This window comes from Rhamphochromis longiceps, linkage group LG20 (assembly GCF_057381845.1).
Source record: "Rhamphochromis longiceps isolate RC_006_pf linkage group LG20, R_longiceps_female_GT1.1, whole genome shotgun sequence".
Classification (NCBI taxonomy): domain Eukaryota; kingdom Metazoa; phylum Chordata; class Actinopteri; order Cichliformes; family Cichlidae; genus Rhamphochromis; species Rhamphochromis longiceps.
In genome coordinates this window covers 18,374,795-18,385,560 of record NC_140576.1, presented here as the reverse complement: position 1 = coordinate 18,385,560, position 10,766 = coordinate 18,374,795, and the positions used below count along the sequence as shown (strand labels likewise).

The 10,766-nt window shown below is 40.6% G+C and overlaps 1 protein-coding gene across 1 annotated transcript; it reads left to right on the top strand.

The window, feature by feature from the left end:
* The first annotated feature begins 387 nt into the window (after window positions 1–387).
* cfap126 (cilia and flagella associated protein 126) lies at window positions 388–9,764 on the top strand. Its single transcript, XM_085393840.1, has 5 exons — window positions 388–462; window positions 550–612; window positions 728–802; window positions 902–1,102; window positions 9,415–9,764. Exons 1-5 carry the CDS (start codon window positions 436–438, stop codon window positions 9,757–9,759), a joined length of 711 nt encoding a protein of 236 aa, XP_085249966.1. The 5' UTR covers window positions 388–435; the 3' UTR covers window positions 9,760–9,764.
* The last annotated feature ends 1,002 nt before the right edge of the window (window positions 9,765–10,766 follow it).

Here is a 10,766-nt window from a genome sequence, read left to right as displayed (position 1 = left end):
ATATGCTTTATGCAACACTCTGTGCAATCCCGTCTGCAGGAAAATAAAAACATAATTAAACGCAAGCATCCGCACATGATGTGTTTTGACATACGAAATAATTTCTACCTCATAACTTCCGTTTGAGATCTTTCAAAATAAAAGCCCCCTGAATGCGGAACAGATCACATTTAGGCCAATAAAACAACTTGTAAATTAATCATTACAAACACGGAATCAGATAGTACTGATAAAACATGTATGAACAACAACAAAAAAAACACAAACAAAAAATAAATAAACTGTACAAACTGATTCATATGAGGGGTTTTTTCAGGCCATAGTTTGTAACTCTTTTCAAATAAGCTGTTGTAGGGAGAAGTCTGTTTGTCTATATTGCTAAGCAACGAGTCAACAATTTAACAGATTAGGAAACCGTAACTTACAGATCCAGCAATGTCTTCCAGCTATTCGGCAAACCAGGTAATCTAAATAACAACGCCAATAAAAACTCTAAACATTACACATTTTACTTCTCTGTTTATGCGTTTTTAAAACTTCTATTCACAGTATGACAGCGCCTTTAAACCGCACAGGCTGCAGAACTGGTGTGAGACTAAGCACTTCAAAGAGGTATAGGAAGTTTTCAACTCTTGATCATTTCCATTTCGTGTTAGATTTAAACAAATTTGTGCAAAAATAGATTTTTACAAAGATTTTATCTCCCTCTATGTGTGGGTATTTGCAGAGACCTAGTGCACAGGTGGGCCGTACCACCTTCATCGCTGATGATAGAGGACACCTGCTCCCAGGAGTGGGGAAGGTGAGATCACATCTTTCTTCTTTCCCCTCTTCACTGGAAGTGACGTTTTTCACTGTGAATATATGACTTCACTCCCTCACTGCGTGTGTGTTGCTACAGAGAGGCCTTGCATGGCCTGACTTTAAAGGCACCTGGGATCTACCTGCTCGCATCCCAGGCCAGCGAATCAACCCTACCGCCCGCTCTGTGGAGGGCCTCAACAGGCTCAAATCATGGGGACGGTACCCAAAGAACGCTGACATGTCTCAGCCACACAGAGGCAGCAAAAGCACAAATAGGCAGAAGGAAACTGGCGAGCAGGTTAGAGCCACACAAACACAACAACCTGGTGTGGTGTTGAGTGTATACTAACAATTTTTCCATCCAGACTGATGTTTTCACAAACTCTGTGCTGTTTTCACAGTGTGTTTGTCAGTCATATGACTTACCCAAAAAAAGTTGCTGAGTACTGCTTCATCTTTCCAAGTAAATGTAATGTTTGAGCTGAATCTTGAGACTGCCTGAGCAGGTTTCAGCGAAGACTATCTTTATTTTTAACTACATGCTTTGGTACAAACATTACTGATTCACTATGATGAGTACAGAGAAAGCATATTGCTGTGAATGCTTTCATCAGCAACTACACTCATGTGAAAGAGACAATTTTCATAGGATTCTATGATATTCCATGATATATTCATTGTTCAGTAGCTTAACAAATGACCACAAAAAGAACATTCCTCTGAAAACAGTCAGGTAAAAAGACTGGATGGAAAATGAGTGAAAAAGAAACCAATATCTAAAGTAAAAGTTTAAAAAATCTTCAGAAAGCCTGGAACACTATTTCTCAAGACCACTTTAAAAATTGCAAGAAAATCTGGCTCCAGGAAACAAAATATAAAGAAATGAGTAGTGAAGACTTGTTATAGTTATGGTTGGAAAATTGTAGGTACATATTACTTTCCACAAGTCAAGGTCAAGGTAACTTTATTTATGCCCATAGGCAAGGTAAATTTTCTTTACAGAAAAATGTTAGCATTTGGCATCCCTTCAAAAACACACAATGTCAATAGAAAATTGTATTTGTTTAGTCAGTATAAGCTTTTAATGATATAAGTTTATTTGTGATAGAATGCTGCATGATGATCTTTTCCTTGCTTAGAACTGATTGTTCTTCATGAAACGTGTTCTGATACTTGTATCTGAATCTTTCCACAGCGATAGTAAGAAGTTGAACAAGCAGTTCTGATCTTGCACACACACAAAACTTTCTAGATGCTCCTAATATCTTCTGTATATAAAAGACACTGTTCAGATTATGTCTTTAAAGCTAAAGGGAGGCCATGCTTATCTTTGAAAGACCATAACTATACCACTCCAAATAATATCTTCTTGGAGAGGAGGAATATACAAATAGGTTGTAAGTAACCGGAGCTACTGTCTTGTTTCCATGTGGTGAGAGGATGGAAATTAGCTGGCTTCAGGTTGCCTCAGAGCGTTGTTGACATTTAAAGGTCTCTCTGGTCACTCTGGACCAAAACAGAAGAGGTAGAGGACCAAAGAAAAACAATAAGGAACCCAAGAGTACGGAAAACAAAGGGGTAGTTCTAAGGGTCTGCCTGGTAAGACAGATGAGCCATAGGGACCGGCTGTAAGGCAGAGAGAGTGCTTTGGAGGGCCGACCCCGGTGGAGAGGACCTTTTTAGAAACTTGACTGGGGGCTCACTTGGGACGGACAAAGGCAATCTAACACCCATGAGGAATTTTTATTTTTATTTTTTAGATAATTTTGGTTCTGTTTTTCAAAGAAACATGTTGTGTCATTATTTTGTTTCACATTTTTCATTTACTTATTTATTATCTTCTGTCCCTTGAAGTGGAAATCAGGTTTTATTTGATCGCAGAATAATGATGATAGGTGAGCGAGGCAGAGAGGGTTTTCCTCAGAACTGGAGTCATACTTAGAGCAGTCAGATGATTAGGGCTGCAACTAACAATTATTTTGATAGTCGACTAATCTGCCTAATTTTTCTTCTATTAGTCGATTAGTCAACTATTATTTCAGCAACTCTTATGTCCGCTTCCTGTGGGCAGACCTCATGTTCTGGCTTTAGTGCCTCACCTGCTCAAGTCTGCCCACCCATGAATTTCACCCTGTTATCTCATGACCCAGAAAACATTTGAATTTGAAAAAAATCTGATTTATTTTTAACATAAGACCGTCAGAATAAAAATGAAATAAATGAAAATATTAAGTAATACAAATTTAAGTGCAAGTAGTATTTAAACAAAATTAATGATGTGCAAACAGGAAACTAAAATGGCTTCTGTCCACAAGTTCGAATATGTCATGGATCGCTGTGTGGCAAGCAGGAGGAGGACCCAAATGCAAAACTCACAGACACGGGGATGAACTCGAGAAACACAGCTTTAATGCTGGCACGGCAGAACACAGGAAATACAAAACTAAACTGGGAAAAGTAAACTAACACTCGCAGGTAGACACAGGAAGATCCACACAACATGAGGGAGAACGCGACACAGCACTGAGGGAGACGCAGACATAAATACACCAAGGGTTAACGAGCGGAGTGGGAGCACATGGGGAACACAGGTGACACTGATAATAATCACGAGACATGGCAGGAGTGAACACAACACTGGCGGGGAGACGGGCGAGGCGAAACAGGAAGTACAGAGGTTCAGACAGGAGGAGAGAGAGCACGAGTAGAACACCAACATAACGGGCAGGGGAGACACGGAATAAACACGAAAGGGGACAAGGGCTCATGAATACACAGAGGGGCACACAGGGGGTGAGAGTCATAAAGGGAAAGCACTCAGGAAACAACACAACAGGGCAACTCAGGAAACAGAGCCTAAACAGGGAACTGAATACAAAGATACATGAGAACTAAGAATACTGGGCCAACATGGCCCAGGACCGTGACAGCATAAAGTTTCAAATTAATTTAAAAAGATTTTATTTTCGAGTTTAGAGATGATTCAGTTCATTAATTTCCGATTGCAGTGAACATGCTCTGGAGTGAGGCTTGCTCTTATCTTTGAGATGATGTTCCCAGCTGTTGATAACTATGCTAAAGATGCTCTCTATCATGACTTCAGCCATTTGAAAGGTGCATGAGCTTCTCAAATGGCTTTAGTGTTTTTTAGCCCAACCAGAAGCCTTGGATGAACCGGGATGTTCGTCTCCTCCTGAAGGCCCACAACACTGCCTTTAGGTCAGGAGATGCACACGCCTACAGTACAGCCAGGGCTAATCTAAAGAAGGGCATCAAAAAAGCCAAACACCATTACAAAAAGAAGGTAGAAGAACACTTCTCCAACTCCAACCCCCGACGCATGTGGCAAGGACTCCAGACCATTACAGCCTACAGGACCACCAAACCCTCCCCGCATCCTCTGATGTCTCCTTCCTCAATGAGCTCAACAACTTTTATGCTCGTTTTGAGCGAGGGAACCCCACAACCACAACCAAAACAGACATGATGCCAGACCACCAACCTTTGACTCTCTCCCCCACCAATGTAGGAGCGGTGCTGAGCAGGATCAATGTCCACAAGGCTGCAGGTCCTGATGGCATCCCCGGGCGTGTTCTCAGAGCGTGTTCTGGGGAGCTTGCAGGAGTGCTCACAGACATATTCAATCTGTCCTTGGCCCACGCTGTGGTACCGGCCTGCTTCAAATCCACCTCCATCGTCACGATACCCAAAAACTCCAACCCATCTTGCCTCAATGACTACCGCCCAGTAGCACTCACCCCCATCATCGCTAAGTGCTTAGAGCTAGCACACTTCAAATCCTGTCTCCCCCCCACCCTGGACCCCCACCAATTCGCATACCGCCAGAACAGGAGCACAGAGGATGCAGTCTCCATCGCAATGCACTCTGTCCTCTCACACCTGGACAACAACAACACAGAACAGCCAGAATGCTGTTTATAGACTTAAGTTCAGCATTCAATACAATCCACCCCTCACAATTCATCAGGAAACTGACAGACCTGGGCATTAGTTCCCTCATCTGCAAATGGTTACTGGACTTCCTGACCAACCGCCCCCAACATGTCCGGCTGGATAACCGCTGCTCATCATCAATCACAATGAACACCGGTGTACCACGACTGCAGACCTGCTGATGGTTCCAACACCATCATTAAGTTTGCAGATGACACCAAGCTCCAAGCTGGTCAAGAAGGCTCAGCAGCGCCTCTTCTTCTTGAGGACTCTGAGGAAGAACTACCTGTCCTCAGACATCCTGGTGAACTTCTATCGCTGCACCATCGAGAGCATCCTGACCAACTGTATAACAGTCTGGTACGGGAACTGCTCTGCCTCGGACCGGAAGGCGTTGCAGAGGGTCGTGAAAACTGCCCAGCGCATCGCCGGAGCACCACTTCCGACCATAAAGAACATCTACAGGAAGCGGTGTCTGAAAAGGGCTGGGAAAATCATCAAAGACCCCAGTCACCCATCACATGGACTCTTCACCCTCCTGCCCTCTGGGAGGCGCTACAGGAGCCTCCGGACTAAGACCACCAGGTACCGGAACAGCTTCTTCCCCACAGCTGTCAGACTCCTGAACTCTGCCTCCTGACATCTGACCCACGTTAAACTCATGGACTGAACATACACACACCCACAACCACCTACACACACACACAATGGACAACTGTACCCTCAAACACACAATAATAACATGGACTGAACCACCACTCACAACCACTAGCACTTTATATAGCCTCTGTAGAAATTATCCACATACCTCACTTATCTTAACTGCACTACTGTATAGCTCTGTGTAAATAATCATTCTGTACATACGATAATTTTTAATCCTACAACTGTTTATAACTTGCATAGTTCACATTTTTGTATAGCAGTAGATCTCAGATTTCTGTATAGTTTTTTATATTTATATCCTGTTCATAGCCTGTACATACTTATAGTTATAGAATATTCATAACATACTTCATACCGTGTACATTATAACATACCATAATAGACCCATTTCTGTAATATACTTACATATCTATATTATTGCTAATATATATAGTAATATATCTATATCACGGCTAAAGCACTTCTGGATGGATGCAAACTGCATGTCGTTGCCCTGTGCCTGTGCATGTGCAATGACAATAAAGTTGAATTCTATTCTATTCTATTCTAACAATAAAATTCTGTGTCAACAAATTTTATATATTCGACGACAGCGATTATGGCGACGAATCCTTGCAGCCCTACAGCAGATGAGGTGGAGGCATGCCAGACAATAGAGCAAGAAGGTGAAAGCTAACACAGAGGACATATACCAGCTTTTGGGGAACCCGCGAAAGGGAAAAATGACAACAGGCAAAGCTATTATGGATAAGAAGTATTGTGTAAGCTGGGGCTTTGAAATTGTGGGATTTGGTTTCTCAGTTTCCATGCAGGACACTAGCCTGTGAAGGGAATCATTTTTCCATGGCAGCCTTGTTGCATTATGTTTAAGTGGCTTTAAGAGCAGAATAAAGCCCTGACTTTCCACAGGGCTTTATTATTTTCCTGTTTATCAGTTACAAGACAATATAACTTCTAACTATTAAATAATAACTATTATAACTTGAAAAGACTAAATTCTGATCCTAGGTTATCTGAGCCATTCAGTAACCACAGATATGCTGAAGAATGTTTTGCTCCAGAATGTTTCATGAGAATTCAACTGAATATCATGGTTTGGGGTTGACAATAATGAATGAATAATTTCATTCATTATTGTTTTGATTTGGAGAAGTGGGCTTTGAGGTCTCCAGTTTAGTCATAAATAACTTTAGGCTTAATTGTGAACTTACTCTTCCCTTTGTCTCATCTCTGGGTTTCATCCTTTAGTACCTTCCATGTTAAGGCTATCATGTTTCTGATGCTTTTGTCAGGCTTGTGTGTCTTAATCCTGTGTGCTTATCTTTCCTGTTTTATTTTGATAGTCCCTTGTCTTGCGTGCTAAATGTTCCGTTTTGCTTCCTCTGTCTAATTTGTCCCTGTTGTTTTTCCCAGCCCTCCCCTACTCATCCTCCTGTGTATATATTGTGTATGTGTTGTGTCAGTCTCCCTTTGTTTATCTGTTCAGTTTCCCTCAGTGTTATCTAGCCCCTTGTACCTCTGAGTATTTTCCCAGTTTAGGTTGTGTAATCCAAGGTTTTTAGTTTCTTTTGTATTTTCATGCTCAGTTTTTGTTCTTGGAAGTTCAATCTAATAAACCACCCGCTTTTATTTAAGATGATCTTGTCTCCAAGTGTCTGCACATCACACTTGGTTTCCACAAACCTTTGACACTGAAAGGGTTCTTATTCCCCCTTCTAGATATAATAATGGCTAAAAGCTTCAGAGTCCTACATTAAACAGTTCTTAATATTACAGATGGTACATCTGTCACACTGTCCCTGCTCAGGCTCTTCAAAAGATGATATGTCTTCCTCTTAGCTTTCAACTTCTTGCTCTGATATCTGGCCTTCCTCCACCTCATCATACCCTGACAGCAATGAGACTGATTCCGCTTCCACAGTTCTGAATAAAATCCTTTGGGCCTCTTTCTGCTCTCTGCATCCTGAAGTATGAGAATTGGTTCAAAGCCAGTAGGGCACTGAATAAAAGTTATGTTTTGGAAGGGTAAAATTACTTTACATTCCTGAAATCCTACTTAATCCCAGTCCCTGTCAGAACTGTTGCTGCAGCTTTCTGAATCAACTGGGAGCTTTTTGTTCAGGGAGCCTTTATGGCAGTCTGCTGAATTACTTTGAGTTGTCAAGCCTGGAAGTAATAACTTCATGAATCTTTTCAGCATCTCTTTGAAACAGGATGTTTCTAACTTTGGAGTTATTGTGCAAATGAAGGGCCAGCCTTATATATTTGATATGCACATCAGTAACTAAAGCTGACTAATTGCTTGCAACCTATTGGGACTTATTAAGTATGAAATATATTTGTAATAGGTGGATATCGGTCTGGCTCCAAGATGAATTTGATTAAACTAGTATATCCAACATCAGTCAAAAGAGCATGTGCCCAGACCTTAGTTCAGCTAAGACTAGCCCCCCTTCCTACTCTTGTGCACATAGTAAGTGGTAGTAAAGACTTTTAATGCTACAGTCACACTTCCGTCCGTGGCTCATGGTCACTGACATTAGCAAATGTCAGCAAGTTAAGAATGTAAAAATGTTAAAAAGTATTCCTTTATATTGGGGGTTACTGATTAGATGTGCTTACTTTATGACAGTTTTCTGTGTGTGACACACAGTTTTTGGCATTTAACATTATCTGGTGACTACAGCTGCGCTATAACAGTTACAGTAGGAACACTGTGCCAAGAATGAAGGCAGTTCTGTGGATGACTTCAGCCCTGCTAGTGTGTTTAAGCCAAGTCTATGAAAACTTCTAAATCAATATTAGTACTGAGAGGGAATAAAAAGAAGAAGAATTAAAAAGCACAAGTTGTCTACCAGGACTAGTTCTTAAAGAAAAGCAAACAGTTATAAACGGAATTCCTTTAGCTTATTTGTTTCTTGCAGTGTACGGTGTATCCATATAAATGGCCCACCCTGTATTTCATGTTTTTAGTAGTGATTTTATAAGACCACAAGCAAGTTGTGCAGCAAACATAGTAGTTAGCTGGAGGTATGTTAATTTAATATATTTGACGTTAAAAAAAAGGATATTTATGCAGTGCAATGTAATATATATTGTATTGCCTGCTACAGGACAGGCTGCACATGTGAATTTGTCAGTTTTTTCCTCCTCCTTTTTTTTGCATTTTCCTCCCAAGTTGGTTTTAGAGTACGGTCACATTTTAAAACTGATTTTTTTATTTTGGGTTTGCTTTTATGCCTACTGGGTGCAATATTGGTCAGGCAATGCGCAATCCCTGAGCTGAGCTCTTACCTTAGAGAGATTAGGCCTTGCATAGGTGCTCACTGTGAGTGGAGTTGCTGTGCTTAAGATTATAGTGCTACCAATCTTTGAACTTAATCTGTTCGATGACAGGTTTTCTTTAACAAACTCAGAAAACTTGATTTTCTCTCTGAGTCCTCACCTTCTGCTGCATTTTAACCAGGTGACTAACATGATAATTCAGTTCTTCATTAATAAAGTTGCAAAGATGTGAGAATTCATTTGCCGAATTCTACAATTTTCATGAAACATTGGTTTGCTTAATTATTTTTGTACTTAACATTACTGCTTTCACAGTTATTCAGCTCTCAGCGACAGTGATTACGTCACAGATTTATTATCAGCTCAGAATCAAATCTATAGACTCCATCTCTGTAATTCTGTAGACAGTAATGCTGTCAGTTAGTTTTCTTACACTGCGAACATTTACTGTACGTTACAAACTATGTGGTAATTGGTCACATTGATCTTTTTCAACTAACGCATGTGTTTAAATCAGGTTGAACAAGAAACTCAGAGTTGATCAATTTGTTTTTAAACTCAGAGTTTGAATCTGCTTCCTGGAACAGGGCCCTGACATTATAAAGAATGCAGAATTTTTAAAGCACTTTGTTTTCATTTAACAGCAGTACCATTAAAAAGTATAGTGAATTTAAATGTTTCAGCTTCTGTTTCAATCCTTTTCAGACCAGTTTGAAAGTACTGCAGGATGATGCCACCCAGTCTGCTGCAGCTGAAGCCCGACCAGCTTCTCAGAATTGGTCCACTACTGGGAGTGACAGAACTACCAACCAGAACCGGGCAGGCTCACAGGCAGCAACAGAACAAGCTACAGGAAATGACAGGCTGCCTAGCCATTGTTCTGCAGCTGAAAAGAATTCAGCTTTGAATCAGGCTGCTGTGGAGAAAAACCATATCAGGCCTGATACTGGTGAGGGGAGACAAACAAGAAATATGTCAGCAAAAGCAGTCAGCCAGCCATCACAAGCATCCATCGAGCAGAGACAGAGAAAGATACAGCAAGACCTGTGAACAGTCCTTTATTTCTCAGTGCATCAGAAAATGACAGAAACCTATAAAAATAAATACACCTGAACAATAGTAATGTTGACCAGTTGTAATGAATCCATTTTCAGCATGTGAATTATGGAAAGGAAAAAAATGGTAATACAAGGAAATGTTATTGGTGTTGCCTGAAATGTTACTGATTGCACTCAAACTGCCCACTATATCAGCCCTTCACTTCTCCTGTGCCTTTTACCTCTAATCTGATTTTTTTTTTTTGTCAAGTTGACACTCCAATCAAGAATCTCTTATTGTTCCGTCAGCTGACCAGTGTAATGAGTTCCAGCATTACTGAATGATGGAGAAGAATAAAATACATTGTTCTCTCACACACGCTGTTGGTTAGTGGTAGGTTCAGCAGCATTTTGCAGTTTTAGTCTGTCACATTTGTAAACCTTGTATACACTGGGTTCTGTTTTATAAAGCTAATCATTGGGAAATTGTAAGCAGCCCATTTTTGTCTCCTACTATATCAAACCATGAACGGATGAAGTCAGAGTTTTTGGCAAATACTGTGGTGTTTATCCTCCATCTTTGTTAATCCAGACTGTATTACAGTTTTTCTCGATTGCTTAAACACTATAACCAGGCTTTTAAACTAAAATTTCAAAACCGTAACGCTATTTTTCAAAAAGCTCACCCATTTCCCTGAACTATAAACACTATTCCCTGCTTTGACACATGAGTCAAATTTGGTGAACTGTTACTGCAAAACTCTACACACAAATCCCTACATTTTTCAGTGCTTACACCATGTAGTCATTTAGAAAGCACTAGCATTCAATAATGTTAACTTAAGTCAGCATAGCTTGAGCTCAATTAGCACACAATTAACCAGGTGGAAACACTAGGAGTCAAAATTTATCACACACCAATCAGAACCTTCGAATGTGTGACAGTTACAGTAATGAGTGCTTCTATTTTTGTAGGACACAGAGACGACCACCTGGTGGAGGCAGGTTAAGGCTTTTGTC